Source organism: Oncorhynchus gorbuscha, linkage group LG09 (assembly GCF_021184085.1).
Source record: "Oncorhynchus gorbuscha isolate QuinsamMale2020 ecotype Even-year linkage group LG09, OgorEven_v1.0, whole genome shotgun sequence".
Taxonomy (NCBI): Eukaryota; Metazoa; Chordata; class Actinopteri; order Salmoniformes; family Salmonidae; genus Oncorhynchus; species Oncorhynchus gorbuscha.
Window position 1 is genome coordinate 60,442,927 of NC_060181.1, and position 17,691 is coordinate 60,460,617.

At 44.8% G+C, this 17,691-nt stretch overlaps 1 protein-coding gene across 8 annotated transcripts in view; it reads left to right on the plus strand.

Moving 5' to 3' along the window:
* Positions 1-17,691, plus strand: part of LOC124043863 (rap guanine nucleotide exchange factor 4-like) — a 47,454-nt gene that overhangs the window by 21,662 nt on the left and 8,101 nt on the right. For 6 of the 8 annotated variants that reach the window (XM_046362948.1, XM_046362945.1, XM_046362949.1 and 3 more), the window contains 17 exons: positions 3,321-3,371; positions 3,493-3,599; positions 3,731-3,852; positions 3,969-4,152; positions 5,355-5,439; positions 7,073-7,133; positions 7,371-7,447; positions 7,675-7,821; positions 10,927-11,054; positions 12,073-12,158; positions 13,192-13,270; positions 13,543-13,693; positions 13,963-14,051; positions 14,145-14,175; positions 14,334-14,390; positions 14,537-14,558; positions 15,091-15,237. In XM_046362948.1, the coding sequence (XP_046218904.1) occupies positions 3,321-3,371; positions 3,493-3,599; positions 3,731-3,852; positions 3,969-4,152; positions 5,355-5,439; positions 7,073-7,133; positions 7,371-7,447; positions 7,675-7,821; positions 10,927-11,054; positions 12,073-12,158; positions 13,192-13,270; positions 13,543-13,693; positions 13,963-14,051; positions 14,145-14,175; positions 14,334-14,390; positions 14,537-14,558; positions 15,091-15,237 (1,624 nt within the window). The remainder of the gene's footprint in view (positions 1-3,320; positions 3,372-3,492; positions 3,600-3,730; positions 3,853-3,968; positions 4,153-5,354; positions 5,440-7,072; positions 7,134-7,370; positions 7,448-7,674; positions 7,822-10,926; positions 11,055-12,072; positions 12,159-13,191; positions 13,271-13,542; positions 13,694-13,962; positions 14,052-14,144; positions 14,176-14,333; positions 14,391-14,536; positions 14,559-15,090; positions 15,238-17,691) is intronic. The other 2 variants (XM_046362951.1, XM_046362952.1) reach the window with 1 other exon arrangement.

Here is a 17,691-nt window from a genome sequence, read left to right on the forward strand (position 1 = left end):
GGTGCCAGGTTTCCTCCAAACGTGACGCTTGGCATTCAGGCCAAATAGTTCAATCTTGGTTTCATCAGAGCAGAGAAACTTATTTATCATGGTCTGAGAGTGCTTTACGTGCCTTTTGGCAAATTCCAAGCGGGCTGTCGTGCATTTTACTGAGGAGTGGCAGCCGTCTGGCCACTCTACCATAAAGGCCTGATTGGTGGAGTGCTACAGAGATGGTTGTCTTTCTGGAAGGTTCTCCCATCTCCACAGAGCAACTCTAGAGGTCTGTCAGCGTGACAGACCTCTTGGTCACCTCTCGACAAGGCCCTTCTCCCCAGACTGCTCAGTTTGGCCGGACAGCCAGCTCTAGGAAGAGTACTGTTGGTTCTAAAGTTGTTCCATTTAAGAACGATGGAGGCCCCTATGTTTTTGGGGAACTTCAAAGCTGCAGACACTCTTATTTTATTTTTACACTTCCCCAGATCTGTGTCTCCACACAATCCTGTCTCGGGGCTCTACGGACAATTCCTTCGACCACACGGCTTGGTTTGGCTCTGACATGCGCTGTGAACTGTGGGACCTTATGTAGACAGTTGTGTGCCTTTCCAAATCATGTCCAATCCATTGAATTTACCACAATCAAGTTGTAGAAACATCTCAAGGGTGATCAATGGAAACGGGATGCACTTGAATTCAGTTATACCCCGATACAAATTGACTTCCAGTCACTGTGCTAATGCTAGTTAGCATTGGCTTGCGACACTATCTCTTAACTTCCTTCATACTAGACCTCATTTCCAAAATTCTGAAGTATCCCTTTAAGCATCTATGTAAGTATTGTTCTTGGCTGTGAGAGAAATTATGTTAGAAAGGAGGTGTTATAGAGTTTGAACAGTCGTCGTCATGTCCGCTTTGTAGTATAGAGTGCTGCTGTATGTATAGGTCAGTTTGATTCTTCTCTGCTGTAGAACTCATGAATACCACATCCATACATGACTTGTTCAAGGTGGTTTCTGTGCTGTGGGTCCAAGGGTTGGGATGTAAGCACAGACAGCAGACACCAGCTGTTGATTTAACTTCTGATTTAACAGGGCCCCTTTGACAGTGGAGGTTGTTAGCATGGTTGTCAATTGGGTATGGCCCAACACCAACAATTTTAAAATGGGCTACTGAAATCATTCCAATCCTGATTTTTAAAGGCAAATGTAGTTTAGCAGCAGGCTGACTTTAGGACCATGGGAATGCCTGGGAGTGGGAGGGAAGGCTGTTTGTATGGCTGGCTGGCTTTTTGGAGAGTGCATCTGTACAGCTGTCATTTTGCCATACCCTTGGTTTATCTGAAAGTATGTCCTTGGTTGATAGTGGTAAAGGCTACATCTTCACAAGGGACTAATCTCTGTCATCATTGATAGGGAGGGAACTGCGACCATTCACTAAAGTCTGCATCGTGTGTCATACAATCTCAAATGTTCTTATCATCCCTGTCCTTCATTTTGTGCTTTAATTTTGAAATCCATTTTTTTTTTTTTTTTAACCAGGTAGGACAGTTGAGAACAAGTTCTCATTTACTAGAGTGACCTGGCCAAGATAAAGCAAATCAGTGCGACAAAAACAACAGTTACACATGGGATAAACACACTCAATAACACAATCAAAAAAAATCGGTGTACAGTGTGTTCAAATGAAGTAAGGAGGGAAGGCAATAAATAGGCCATAGTGGCGAGGTAATAACAATTTAGCAATTAACACTGGAGTTAGTGAGCGAGATATCTCCAACTTCAGTGATGGGGGTGTTGGCTTTGGGGATGACCAGTGAAATATACCTGCTGGAGCACCTGCTGGAGCATGTGCTGCTATCTGCCATGTGTTGCTATGGTGACCAGTGAGCTGAGATGAGGCTGAGCTTTACCTAGCAAAGACTTATGGATGACCTGGAGCCAGTGGGTTTGGCGACAAATATGGAGCGAGGACCAGTCATCGAGAGCATACAGGTCGCAGTGGTGGGTAGTATATGGGGCTTTAGTGACAAAACGGATGGCACTGTAATAGACTGCATCCAATTTTCTGAGTAGAGTGTTGGAGGCTATTTTGTAAATGACATCGCCAGAGGATCGGTAGGGTAGTCAGTTTTACGAGGGTATGTTTGGCAGCATGAGTTAAACCAGGCGAGGGCTGTCATTAGAGAAACCAAGGCTGTTGAGTCTGCCGATAAGAATACGGTGATTGACAGTCACCTTGGCCAGGTCGATGAAGACTGCTGCACAGTACTGTCTTTTATTGATGGCGGTTATGATCGTTTAGGACCTTGAGCGTGGCTAAGGTGCACCCGTGACCAGCTCGGAAACCGGATTGCATAGCAGAGAAGGTGCGGTGGGATTCGAAATGGTCGGTGATATGTTTGTTAACTTGGCTTTTGAAGACTTTAGAAAGGCAGGGCAGGATAGATATGGGTCTGTAACAGTTTAGGTCTAGAGTGTCTCCCCCTTTGAAGAGGGGGATGACTGCGGCAGCTTCCAATCTTTAGGAATCTGATGATACAATAGAGCGGTTGAACAGACTAGTAAATAGGGGTTGCAACTATGGCGGCGGATAATTTAAGAGAGGGTCCAGATTGTCTAGTCCAGCTGATTTTGTAGGGATCCAGATTTTGCAGCTCTTTCAGAACATCAGCTATCTGGATTTGGGAGAAGCGTGGGAGGTTTGGGCCAGTTGTTGCGGGGGGTGCAGAGCTGTTGGCCGGGGTTGGGGTAGCCAGATGGAAAGCATGGCCAGCCGTAGAGAAGTGCTTATTGAAATTCTCGTGCATTGTGGATTTATCGATGATGACAGTGTTTCCTAGCCTCAGTGCAGTGGACAGCTGGGAGGAGGTGCTCTTATTCTCAATGGACTTTAGTGTCCCAAAACCTTTTGGAATTAGTGCTGCAGGATGCAAATTTCTGTTTGAAAAAGCTAGCCTTTGCTTTCCTAACTGACTGTGTATATTGGTTCCTGACTTCCCTGAAAAGTTTCATATCGCGGGGAATATTTGACGCTAGTGCAGTACGCCACAGGATGTTTTTGTGCTGGTCAAGGGCAGTCAAGTCTGGGTTGAACCAAGGGCTATATCTGTTCTTAGTTCTACATTTTTTGAAAGGGGCATGCTTATTTAAGCTGATGAGGAAAGCACTTTTTAAAGAGCAACCAGGCATCCTCTACTGACGGGATGAGGTCAATATCCTTCCAGGATACCCGGGCCAGGTCGATTAGAAAGGCCTGCTCGCAGAAGTGTTTTAGGGAGTTTTTGTAATCCATTATGTTTTCGTGTGTGCGCGTTTTCCAGTCAATGTCATTTTACTTTTCAGAAATCCTTCACAGAAAGCCCAGACAAAATCCATCCTAAATCCATTTCTCAGGTAGTAAAGACCATCACACCAATAGAGGCCATCTCATCTGTGTCTGTCCATTGATCTCCTTTTTCTCTCCTCTATTATAAGGCCTGGCCTCTCTAGTATAAGGCCCATTTTCTCCCCACAGGTCCCATCTGAGAAGATCATGCGAGCAGGGAAGGTTCTACGTGATGCCATCCTCTCCAGAGCTCCCCACATCATCCGAGACAGGAAGTACCACCTGAAGACATACAGGTGGGTTGGAATATCCCATGTACACCTGGTACACTCATATCACAGTACGTGTACATCTGTCGGTTTGTGTATTGGTTATGTTTGTTTTTTGCTGTATGTATTTCCTGATGTGATGTGTGTATCTCCTGCAGGCAATGCTGTGTGGGAACAGAGCTGGTTGACTGGCAGATGCAGCAGAGCTCCTGTGTTCGCTCTCGCATTCAAGCAGTGGGCATGTGGCAGGTGCTGCTGGAGGAAGGAGTTCTCAACCACGGTGAGCCAGAACAGTCCAGTAGACCATACTAAGAGTAACCCCTCCGTCTGTCTGTGTGCATGTGAAAGTCGATCCATTTTTAAACCCTCTGTGTTCTCTGTTTGTTGGGGTTGCAGTGGACCAGGAGCTGACCTTCCAGGACAAGTATCTGTTCTACCGTTTCTTGGATGATGAGCAGGATGACGCTCCCCTGCCCACTGAGAAGGAGGCCAGGGAGAGTGATGAGGAGCTGCAGGATACCCTCCTCCTCCTCTCCCAAATAGGCCCTGACGCACACATGCGCATGATCCTGAGGAAACAGTAAGATCACAGAGATCGCCACCTGCGGGTAGGATGTATGCATGTCTGGAAAGTTTGTGTTAGGCAAGGTAACCTCTTGATACTAGCCATCCCGGATCCGGGATCATGAATACAGCCTCAAGCTCATTAGCATATGCAACGTTAACTATTCATGAAAATTGCAAATGAAATGAAATAAATATGCTAGCTCTCAAGCTTAGCCTTTTGTTAACAACACTGTCATCTCAGATTTTCAAAATATGCTTTTCAACCATAGCAAAACAAGCATTTGTGTAACAGTATTGATAGCTAGCGTAGCATTTAGCGTAGCATTCAGCGGGCAACATTTTCACAAAAACAAGAAAAGCATTCAAATAAAATAATTTACCTTTGAAGAACTTCGGATGTTTTCAATGAGGAGACTCTCAGTTAGATAGCAAATGTTCAGTTTTTCCCAAAATATTCTTTGTGTAGGAGAAATCGCTCCGTTTTGTTCATCACGTTTGGCTACCAAAAAACAAAAATTCAGTCATCAAAACGCCAAACTTTTTTCCAAATTAACTCCATAACATCGACTGAAACATGGCAAACGTTGTTTAGAATCAATCCTCAAGGTGTTTTTCACATATCTCTTCGATGATATATCGTTGGTGGAAGTGTGTTTTCTCATCTGAATCACATGGAAGAATGCTTGCAGCTGAAGATTACACACCAATTTCGACAAAGGACACTGGGCGGATACCTGCTAAATGTAGTCTCTTATGGCCAATCTTCCAATGATATGCCTACAAATGTCACAATGCTGCAGACACCTTGGGGAAACGGCAGAAAGTGTAGGCTCGTTCAGGGCGCATTCACAGCCATATAAGGACACAATGGAAAACAGCGCCTCAAATTTTGCTCACTTCCTGTTTGAAGTTTCATCTTGGTTTCGCCTGTAGCATCAGTTCTGTGGCACTCACAGATAATATCTTTGCAGTTTTGGAAACGTCAGAGTTTTTTCTTTCCAAAGCTGTCAATTACATGCAAAGTCGAGCATCTTTTCGTGACAAAATATCTTGTTTAAAACGGGAACGTTTTTATCCAAAAATTAAAAGAGCGCCCCCTATCTCGAAGTTAAAGAAAATATGTAAGCAAAGTGCAAAGCTGATGCGAAGGTCCTGTTTGAAGTTAATACGTTTAAAAATGATTTGTTTTATCGGTGCATATTTCCCCTTCCCCAGGCCAGGACAGAGGACAACAGATGATTTGGAGATAATTTATGAGGAGCTGCTCCATATAAAAGCCTTATCGCACCTTTCCACCACTGTGAGTGCAGATTCGGTTACATTCATAATTCATTGTCGGCCTGTATAGAGTGGCTTGCAAAAGTATTCACCCCCCCTGGCATTTTTCCTATTTTGTTGCCTTACAACCTGGAATTAAAATTAATTTTGGGGGGGTTTGTATCTTTTGATTTACACAGTCTGACTGCCACTTTGAAGATGCAAAATATGTTTTATTGTGAAACAAACAAGACAAAAATACAGAACTTGAGCATGCATAACTATTCACCCCCGCAAGGTCAATACTTTGTAGAGCCACCTTTTACAGCAATTACAGCTACATGTCTCTTGGGGTATGTCTATATTAGCTTGGCACATCTAGCCACTGGGATTTTTGCCCATTCTTCAAGGCAAAACTGCTCCAGCTCCTTCAAGTTGGATGGGTTCCGCTGGTGTACAGCAATCTTTAAGTCATACCACAGATTCTCAATTGGATTGAGGTCTGGGCTTTGACTAGGCCATTCCAAGAAGTTTCAATATTTCCCTTTAAACCACTCGAGTGTTGCTTTAGCAGTATGCTTAGCGTCATTGTCCTGCTGGAAGGTGAACCTCTGTTCCAGTCTCAAATTTCTGGAAGACTGAAACCGGTTTCCTTCAAGAATTTCCCTGTAGCACCATCTTTCAATTCTGACCAGTTTCCTAGGCCTTGCCAATGAAAAACATCCCCACAGCATGATGCTGCCACCACCATGCTAGACTGTGGGGATGGTGTTCTCGGGGTGATGGGAGGTGTTGGGTTTGCACCAGACATAGCGTTTTCCTTTATGGCCAAACAGCTTAGTTATAGTCTCATCTGACCAGAGTACCTTCTTCCATATTCCTTTTGATGAACAACAAACGTGTTTGCTTATTTTCTTCTTTAGCAATGGCATTTTTCTGTCCAATCTTCCGTAAGCCCAGCTCTGTGGAGTGTACGGCTTAAAGTGGTCCTATGAACAGGTACTCAAATCTCCGCTGTGGAGCTTCAGGGTTATCTTTGGTATCTTTGGTGCCTCTCTGATTAATGCCCTCCTTGCTTGGTCTGTGAGTTTTGGTGTGTAGCCCTCTTTTGGCAGGTTTGTTGTGGTGCCATATTCTTTCCATAATGGATTTAATGGTGCTCCGTGGGATGTTCAGATATTTTTTTATAACTCAACATTGATCTGTACTTCTCCACAACTTTGTCCCTGACCTGTTTGGAGAGCTCCTTAGTCTTCATAGTGCTTGGTGGTGCCCCTTGCTTAGTGGTGTGGCAGACTCTGGGGCCGTTCAGAACAGGTGTATATATACTGAGATCATGTGACAGATCATGTGACACTTAGATTGCACACAAGTGGACTTTATTTAACTAATTATGTAACTTCTGAAGGTAATTGGTTGCACCAAATCATATTTAGGGGCTTCATAGCCCACTTTCCAATTGACATTTTTTATTTAAAAAAATCATTTTGCCAATTTGGACAATTTTGTGTAATTTTGTGTATGTCCATTACATGAAATCCAAATGAAAATCCATTTAAATTACAGGTTGTAATGAAACAAAATAGGAAAAAGGCCAAGGGGGGAGAATACTTTTGCAAGGCACTGTATGATGTCAACCCTGTAACCTAGCTGTGTTTCCCCCCCTGCTTCTACAGGTAAAGAAGGAGTTAGCCGGAGTCCTAATCTTTGAGTCCCATGCCACAGCAGGAACCGTGTGTAAGTAGTTTAACACTGCCTCCATGACCAAAGTTCAACCCCTTTTTTAACTTCATCAACTTTGCACGCTATTCATTGATTTATAAATGCATCATCTATATGGAGGCAGAAAGAAAATCCCAGATGAAATAGTAAATCCTTTGTGGTTGTTTCTGTAAGTTAATGCATTGAGATGCATTCTTGGAAATGTTTTGTTGGAAAATGTCCGTTTTGATACGTTATCATTTTCACTTACAGTGTTCAATCAAGGGGAGGAAGGCACATCGTGGTACATCATTCTAAAGGGCTCTGTAAACGTTGTCATTTATGGAAAGGTAAAAAAAAATAAAAAAATAAAGATTGTTCAAATGTTATTTGAATCTGGCATCTCATACGACTCATCCCCATTTGATCAGTATTCAGCTAATCACTATAGCCAATTATAGAAAATATGAGCGTGGATAAATTACATAGCAGATGTAAAACTATTGAATGCTGTCATCTTATGCCCTTTAAGGCACAGCCATTCTTTGTTTGCTTATTCTTGTCCTGTTTCACATAGGGGGTTGTTTGCACGCTGCATGAGGGAGATGACTTTGGGAAGCTTGCCCTGGTCAACGATGCCCCCCGCGCCGCCTCCATTGTCCTACGAGACGATAACTGCCACTTCCTACGTGTGGACAAGGAGGACTTCAATCGGATCCTCAAAGTGAGTTATCTGGGGAAATCCTTTTTGTCCTCACAGGAGATGGCATGGCCCCCTCCACCTCTCTGTCCACTAAGCTCAGTGAAATTCCATTTGATCTGTATTAATGGTGTAGTCTCCCTCTATTGTTTGAGATTCAGATTCAACATTGCAGCTCCTAAAAAGAGAGGTGTTCATCAGAATGATGCATATATTAACCAGTTGTACCAGTTAAGAGTCAAGTCTCCATTTTCATAGAATTGTTTTAAAGATAGACTACTATCAACTACGTGGGTCAATGGAGACCGTTGTCCGTAGGAGAGGTACGGTATAAACGCTAAAGCCAAACTGTCAACTGTCAGACTCTTAGCCCAGTGGCCAGCAGATGGCGATATTGAGTCGTTGCCATCTTACCCGTCCAAACGCTTGTATGCAGCTGGCAATACACTCATATCCCGTGGACCAGTTTGTACCTAACATTCTCCATTCAGGCTGCAAATGCATCAATTTGTTCCTGAACTAGATTTCACGGTGAGAAGGTGGGGGAAAAAATATGCATACTTTCTTTATGAAACACCATTTTCCACCACCATGCTAAAGTGGTTAATGCCTAGGAAGGAATGCTAGTTCCGGATGTTGCGTATCTCGTTCAGCCAATCAGGCTGCAGCATTCTGCATGCAGGGTGCAACATCAGGAAGTAGCATTAGCCATAAAGAAAGCATGCACATTTTCCCCAGTTTTTTTCCTTCTTCTTGTCAATAAATCTAAACTCATCAAAAAAGAAACGTCCTCTCACTGTCAACTGCGTTTATTTCCAGCAAACTTAACGTGTAAATATTTGTTTGAACATAACAAGATTCAACAACTGAGACATAAACTGAACAAGTTCCACAGACATGTGACTAACAGAAATTGAATGTGTCCCTGAACAAAAAGGAGGGGGGGGTCAAAATCAAAAGTAAGTCAGTATCTGGTGTGGCCACCAGCTGAATTAAGTACTACAGTGCATCTCCTCATGGACTGCACGAGATTTGCCAGTTCTTGCTGCGAGATGTTACCCCACCCTTCTACCAAGGCACCTGCTAGTTCCCGGACATTTCTGGGGGGAAATGGCCCTAGCCCTCACCCTCCAGTCCAACAGGTCCCAGATGTGCTCAATGGGATTGAGGTCCGGGCTCTTCCCTGGCCATGGCTTAACACTGACATCCCTGTCTTGCAGGAAATCACACATAGAACGAGCAGTATTGCTGGTGGCATTGTCATGATAGAGGGTCATGTCAGGATGAGCCTGCAGGAAGGGTACCACATGAGGGAGGAGGATGTCTTCCCTGTAACGTACAGCATTGAGATTGCCTGCAATGACAACAAGCTCAGTCCGATGATGCTGTGACACACCTCCCCAGACCATGATGGACCCTCCACCTCCAAATCGATCCCGCTCCAGAGTACAGCCCTCGGTGTAACGCTCACTCCTTAGACGATAAACGCGAATCCGACCATCACCCCCCGGTGAGACAAAACCGCGACTCGTCAGTGAGGAGCACTTTTTTTTCAGTCCAGCGAAGGTGTGTTTGTGCCCATAGGCAACGTTGTTGCCGGTGATGTAAGGCAGGTCTTCACCAGACAACAGGCCTACAAGCCCTCAGTCCAGCCTCTCTCAGCCTATTGCGGACAGTCTGAGCACTGATGGAGGGATTGTGCTTTCCTGGTATAACTCGGGCAGTTGTTGTTGCCATCCTGTACCTGTGTGATGTTTGGATGTACCGATCTTGTGCAGGTGTTGTTACATGTGGTCTGCAACTGCGAGGACAATCAGCTGTCCGTCCTGTCTCCCTGTATCGCTATCTTAGGCGTCTCACAGTACGGACATTTCAATTTATTGCCCTGGCCACACCTGCAGTCCTCAGGCCTCTTTGCAGCATGCCTAAAGCATATTCATGCAGATGAGCAGGGACCCTGGGCATCTTTCTTTAGTTGTTTTTCCAGAGTCCGTAGAATGGCCTCTTTAGTGTCCTAAGTTTTCATAACTGTGACCTTAATTGCCTACCGTCTGTAAGCTGTTAGTGTCTTAACGACCGTTCCACAGGTCCATGTTCATTAATTGTTAATGGTTCATTGAATAAGCATGGTAAACAGTGTTTACACCCTTTACAATGAAGATCTGTAAAGTTATTTGGATTTGCAAAAATATATATTTTGGGGAATTATCTTTGAAAGACAGGGTAATAAAAAAGGGACATTTTTTGTTTCTTACTGAGTTTAGTTCAGGAGGAAATCGTCGCCTTTGCAGCCTGAGTGGAGAATGTTTTAAGTACGAACCTGTCCACAGTACGAACCGGTACAAAGGGGATACGAGTGTATTACCGGCTGCATACAATACGGTTGGATTGTAAGATGCAACCATCAATACTAGATCAATATCGACATCTGCCTGCGTTTGGGCTATCAGTCTCTCTACATTCTCCCTCCACAGCCTACTGTTTAGCTCCGCCCACGTGCAGCTTGCATTGGACTTTAATAGGACATCAGGGTCTTGATTGTGTCTACTGAAAAGCGGATGGATGATGGACATCTGTGTGATTCACAGAGGCAGACCCTTTGTATGCGGCTCATTGAGTCCTCCTCCTCTGTAAATCTCCTGTTGGCTTTGGACTGATGGGCTTCTGGGCCACACAGTCTGCTTCCCAAACGACACCCTATTCCCTATGAACTGCACATCCTGGTCAAAAGTAGTGCACTACATAGACAATAGGGTGCCATTTGTGACTCCGCCTCAGTCAAAATGCTGACCGCCCAGTCTCCCTGTCAGTTGTACTAGCAGACTAATCCACCATGCTTACAGTACCATAGTTCTGATGGGATGATGTAATGTAGTGCCGCCTCCATGTTAACTACCACATGCCACTAGAGTCGGAGAGAGAAGTCATCCTAGCCATTTTGGGGGATGGTCTACTCTGCAGGATTTGCTACAGTACTATACAGTCGGAAATGTATTTATTCATTTTCAAAAACTTAACATCCAGGTAACAACCACTTGTAGTCGTTAGGAATGGCATGTCATTTCATAATTAAACATAACAACAGTACAATGATTTATGATGACATAATGATCAATTGTGTGTGTCCAGGATGTGGAGGCCAACACGGTGCGTTTGAAAGAGCATTATCAGGATGTTCTGGTCCTGGAGAAGAGCCCCAGCAGCCAGGCCTCCACCTGTGGCTCCACCACCACCACAGCCACCTCCTCACACTATAAGTACTGAGCTAACTCTCTATCTGTCTCACCCAGTCATCCCCTCACAATATGATTGAACTGCTTTCTGTAGCAGCACTGTTCAGTAGAGGTAGAGTTCACTAGGAAGTTAAAGGGGACTGTGGGTGTGTGAGATGCTCTCTCCTGTTGGGAGGGTCATGTGTGTGTGATAATGTCTCTTGACGTTAGATTCATAACAGGGAGTGAGGTTAGTGTGAGAGACTCTTGAAAATTTGCACAGAGTGAGTATAAAAAGTGGGTGAGTTTGTGAGCTACCCTCGGCTAAAGAGTGTATAGTAGTGTGGATCTGGTTGTCGGGGGTAGAAGTTCTATTGTAAAGCCAAGACTGAGGCTACAAGGCTGCAGACGTCTGTTAGCTACTAGCTAGTCTTAATGGCAGCTGCTGTCAGTGACCGCGGCTGCAGTAATGGAGAGAGACACATTAATGGTAATGACTGAGAGATGGGCTCCCGGGGAGAAGGCAGGACCCGCGGGTCACAATCACTCTGCCAGAGTAGGCCTCTAATCAACTACAGCGCCAGTCACATATGAAGAGTGTGAGGGTGTCAAGCTCCTCTCCTTCCCCTGTGGAGTGCCTGGCACACACCGCCTGCGTCCCAAACGGCATCCTTTTCCCTACTTTCTTTTTACCAGGGCCCTATGGGGAATAGGGTCCCATTTGGGACAGACACGCCTCGTCCTCTCTCTCCCCCTACCTGGCCAATCACAACAAGCCTGGCTGTAGCGTGTTGATTCTTATGGTCGAGTGGTGGTCTCTTCCTGTGTTTTACCTATGGAGAGGCTTCCACACCCTTTCAAACCCAGCCATCCCCCTAAAATCTACAGCAGTGGTCAGGACCTCTTTGACTGTTGTTTGAGGATTGTTATCTAATGTAGTAATCACAGCCAGGTATTGAGAGGACACAGGTCATTGAAGTGTGGCATAGGAACAGTAGTGAGCACTAGCAGTAAACTTGTCTTGATTAATGAAGTAGGTGATTGATTGACACTGGCATTCCAGATACACTGTGATGTCCGGGACACCGGAGAAGATTCTGGAGCACTTTCTGGAAATGATGCGACTGGACTCTCACCTTAACGAATCAGGTAGAGTAGTGCACTCTGTCACTCCAATAACATCTCTCGCCACTGTGGACCATTGTATTTCTGTGTACGGCCCAGTACATCACCAGTGCCAAGCTTCCTGCCATCCAGGACCTCTATACCAGGCGGTGTCAGAGGAAGGCCCTAAAAATTGTCAGACTCCAGCCACCCTAATCATAGACTGTTTTCACTGCTACCACACAGCAAGCTGTACCGGAGAGCCAAGTCTAGGTCCAAGAGGCTTCGAAACATCTTCTACCCCCGAGCCATAAGATTCCTGGAACAGCTAATCAAATGGCTACCCAGACTATTTGCATTGCCCCCTCCCCCCTCTTTACACCACTGCTACTCTCTGTTGTCATCTATGCATAGTCACTTTAATAACTGATCCTACATGTACATACTACCTCAACTAACCGGTGGTGCCCCGCCCCCACACATTGACACATTGACTCTGTATTGGTACCCCCTCCTATTGTCAAGTTACTGCTGCTCTTTAATTATTTCTTATTCTTATCTCTTACTTTTTGGGCAATTTTCTTAACTGCATTGTTGGTTAAGGACTTGTAGACCTTACAGTGAAGTGCTTACTTACGTCTGTTGTATTCGGCGCATGTAACAAATAAGATTTGATTTGACTAATGTAGATTCATGTGTTGTGTTCGTCATGGCTGTCGTGCTTAGATTGTCTCCTCTGTATCATCAGAGAGAGAGAGAGAGAGAGCGAGCATCCGGACTCCATGCTGCTGCTGACCTGTTTGTTCATGTTTATAATTAGCAGCGCATCACAGGGCTGATCTAATTACGCTTGAACTCCTGGCTGCTTTCATGTCCCAGCCGTCTGCGGTGACAGAGCCAGCAGCCATGTGTGATCAGGCCTGTAGTACTGTCAGCCTGGTCTGGCATCCTTTCATCTGACATCACAGGTGCCCCCCTCTCTCTCTCTCTGTCTGTCTTCTACTCTCTCTCTCTCACGCTTTCTCTATCTCTCTTTCTCTTTTTCTCTGTCACTCTCTCTCTCTCCCTGTCTGCCCAGATCCAGCTCTGGACGACTTTGTGCTCATGCACTGCGTCTTCATCCCTAACAGTCAGCTGTGTCCGGTGCTCATGGCCCAATATCCTTTCAGTCACTGAAAATAGCAAATAATTACTGTATGTTTTTGTGTGTATTTCTACTGATGAGAATCAGTATCCCTTCTATGTATTAAAAATAGCAGAGTAGGATCTAGGATCCGGTCAGCCCTGTCCAAATAATCATATTCATTGTGACTTAAATTGCAACATGGATCCTGAATCAGAACCTCTACTCTGAGACGCTTGCTTACAAACGGCCCCTGGACTAGATGTGAGTCAGTGAAGACGTGTTTTGTCCTTAACTGCCCTGCACCTACCATGCTGAGGCGTCCCAGGGCTCAGAACAGGAGCGTCTTGACTATACCCTGAACAACAAGAGGAGGGTGATCAGGCTGGTGCTGCAGTGGGCCTCAGTACATGGAGACCACCTGCAAGAGGAGGATGCCTCCCTCGCCTTCCTAGAGGTCAGTGGATGCATACCAAGTCCCACCCTATTCCCTATCTAGGGCATAGGGCCCTGGTCAAAACGAGTGCCCTATGAAGAGAATAGGTTGCCATTGCAGAGGTAACCAGTGTCTTCCTCACAAACCTTTTATTAATAGGTGCTCTTATTCAGCTTGTTGCTCAACAATATACTGTTTGCTGTAATAGTATTAGTGATCTGTCATTTGATCATCCAAATGAGTTTGGGCTCATTAATCTCTCCTCATTGAGAGTGTGTTGTGTGCTCCAGGAGTTCTTTGTGTCTGTATCTGATGATGCCAGGGTGATTCCTGCTCTGAAAGATCAACTCCCAGAGTTAGAGAAGATCGTTAAAAACAAGTAAGTGTGTGAATGTATTGTTACTGCGTTGTACTTATCTTTAGTGTCCCCGGCTTTAGCATGATGTAATCTCACTTTTGTTTGCCTTCTCAGCTCTGGTGACGCCAGATCCTCTCAACAAAAGGTATGTCACCCAGCTATGACCCAAGCACTGCAGTCACATTCTGTGCTTTTGTTTTCATTGTCAGCTACATTTCACCAAAGCTACATCCTACTCCCACCCACGGTTTTGTTGTCATGTTGTTGAACCAACACACTTCTGTCTGTCCTGTTCTGTTCTAGCACAAAATCCTGTTGAGGCAGTTCAGCATGGGGGATGAGAGGCTGCAGAAACGACAGGTACTTGGGAACAGATATATATATATATATATATATACACATATATATATATATATATATATACATGTATATATATATATATATATACACAGTATATATATATATATATATATACACAGTATATATATATATATATATATATACTGGCCATCAAGAGTAATGATGAGAGTAAGTATGGCATAGTGCAGGGTTTTCCAACTGGCCACATATATCTAATATTTGACCAAAACAATCATTTCAAACCTTTGTTTATGTTAGATGATTACGTGTCTCTCTATTATGCGTGGAGGTACTTGGGAACAGATTTCCCAAATTAAAATCACTTGGAGCTGATTTCCTGGTGTTTTTACAGTCTTATGTCCAACAATGAAAATTCAAATATATATATATATATATATATATATATATATATATATATATATATATATATATATATATATACTGTGTGTATGTGTGTGTGAAAGCATGCAGGATATGCGTTCGAAGAGAGCTAGCTATAAGCTATAGAAAAGCACAGTTTAGCAGTCATGAGCCTTTTGGCCTTGAGCCAGGAGTGACACACAGTGTTTTCTAATCTGTTTTGAACCTCTACCATGACAAGGCTGATGCACTTGGCCTCTGATCTGTCTTCCCAGTACCCATCCTTCAACCCTAAATGTTAAGGGGCCTGCATTGTGCTCTGTGCTCTCTCCCCATGCAGTCCTGTTCAAAGTGTACTGCAGCGACCACACCTACACCACCATCCGGGTCCCCATGGCCGCCTCGGTCAGCGAGGTCATCAGCGCGGTGGCCGACAAGCTGGGGTCAGCGGAGGACCTTCTCCTGGTCAACCTCAGTTCGGCCGGAGGTGAAAAGGGCCACAGCTATACGCTAATCAAACGATGGTGGTTGACAGTCTTTCCACACATGGCCTGCTATTTACAGATGCTATGAAGCTCATTAATCAGGCCTGATTTACTAGAAATGATTGGGTGTTGGTGCTGGATTGGTCTGTTTCAGTTACCCGGTGTATGCTCAGTATAGGGACAGGAGGGCCATGGCCTGCAGCATAGAGAAAAGGTCGGGGCAATATTGCTGCAAGCTTGCTTCAACTCATAAGATTCTACACCGGCATGTTACCACCATCGGCTGGGACTTGATGTATGGATATTCCAGTGTCTCTGCCAGGGTGTACTGATCCACCTCTTTCTCTGGCCTATGTTTAACCTGCACTTCACCCGTACCAAGTAGTAATATAAAGCCCTGAAGCACTGCTCCTTTGTCTCTGAGACCCTAATCATATTGCCCACAAATCTGTTATTTACTAGCATTTGTTTTGCTGCTAAGAATCTGGGCCCAGTTCTCTGCTGAGGATTCAGAGGGAGATGGATGCCCCCGTCTGTCATGATCAATGCATTATTGCCAGTTCTAATGCTATCATGAGTGCATCCTCTTCATAGTATTTATGACCATTTTCTTTGATAATAAAGTTAGAGGACGACTCTGGGTAAAAGTGAATAGGCAATCAGGATTGAAAATGAACATAGTTGCAGCAGTGTATGTGAAGAGTGGGAAAGTGTGTTGTGTGTGGCGTCAATATGCATATGTGTGTGTTTTGTGAGTCCAGTGAGCGTGTGTAGAGTCAGTGGAAGAGAGTCGGTGCAAAAAAGGTTCCATGCAAATAGTCCGGGTAGCCATTTGATGAACTATTCAGCATTATTATGGCTTGGGGGTAGCTGCCAAGCAGTTTCCATACCAAGCGGTGATGCAGCCAGTCAAGATGCTCTCAGTGGTGCAGCTGTAAAACTTTTTGAGGATCTGAGGGCCCAATTATTTTCAGAAGAGGTGTTGTCGTGCCTCCTTCACGACTGTGTTGGTTAGTGTGGACCATGTTAATTCCTTAGTGATGTGGACAACGAGGAACTTGATGCTCTAGACCCGCTCCGTTACAGTCCTGTCGTTGTGGACACTGAGGTACCCCCGTGTTCATGGTCAATGTGGCAGATGTGTTGTTAAATACTCTCCAAACCAGGGGGCAGCCCGTCAGGAAGTCCAGGATCCAATTGCAGAGGGAGGTGTTTAGTCCCAGGGTCCTGAGCTTATTGATGGGCACTATGATGTTGAACACTGAGCTGTAGTCAATGAACAGCATTCTCGCATAGGCGCTCCTTTTATCCAGGTGGGAAAGGGCAGTGCAATAGAGAGTGCGTAATCTGTGTATCTGTTGGGGCGGTATGCGAATTGGAGTGGGTGCAAGGTGTTTAGGATGATGGTGTTGATGTGAGCTATTGACCAGCCTTTGAAAGCATTTCATGGCTACAGATGTGAGTGCTACGGGGCGATAGTCATTTAGACAGGCTATGTTGGCGTTCTTGGGCACAGGGACTATGGTGGTCTGCTTAAAACATATTGGTATTACAGTATCAGACAGGGAGAGGTTGAAAATGTCAGTGAAGACACTTGCCAGTTGACCAGCGCATGCCAGCAGTACACGTCCTGGTAATTCATCTGGACTTGCAGCCTTGTGAATGTTGAAGACTCCCTGCATTAAAGTCCCCGGCTACTAGGAGCGCCGCCTCTGGGTGAGCGTTTTCTTGTTTCCTTATGGCAGAATACAGCTCGTTCAATGCTGTCTTAGTGCTAGTCTCTGACTGTGGTGGTATGTATGTAAACAGCTACGATGAAAACTCTCTCAGTAGGTAGTGTGATCAACAGCTTATCATGAGATACTCTACCTTAGGCGAGCAATAACTCGAGACTTCCTTAGATATCGTGCACCAGCTATTATTTACAAAAATATTATAGTCCACCGCCCCTTGTCTTACCAGACGCCGCTGTTTTATACCTGCCCTTACATCATATAACCAGCCAGCTGTATGTTAATATTGTCATCGTTCAGCCATGACTCCGTGAAGCATAAATGTAACAGTTTTTAATGTCCTGTTGAAAGTTTAATCTTCTGCGTAACTCATCAATTTTATTCTCCAAAGATTGCATGTTTGCTAGCAGAATGGAGGGAAGTGGGGGTTTATTCGATAGCCTATGAATTCTCAGAAGGCAGCCCGCCCTTCGGCCCCTCGGCCCCCTCTTCACGCAGATCTTGGCGATCGAGGCCTGTTCCCGAGGAAGCAGTATATCCTTCACGTCGGGCTCGTCAGAGTCGTGAAAGGAAAAAAAGGATTCTACCAAGCCGTGGTTAGTAATCGCGGTCCTGATGTCTAGAAGTTATTTCCGGTCATAAGCGGCAACATTATGTACAAAATATGCAAAAACAATAAGTTACAAGCAACCTCAAATAAATAAACAAAAAACACAATTTGCT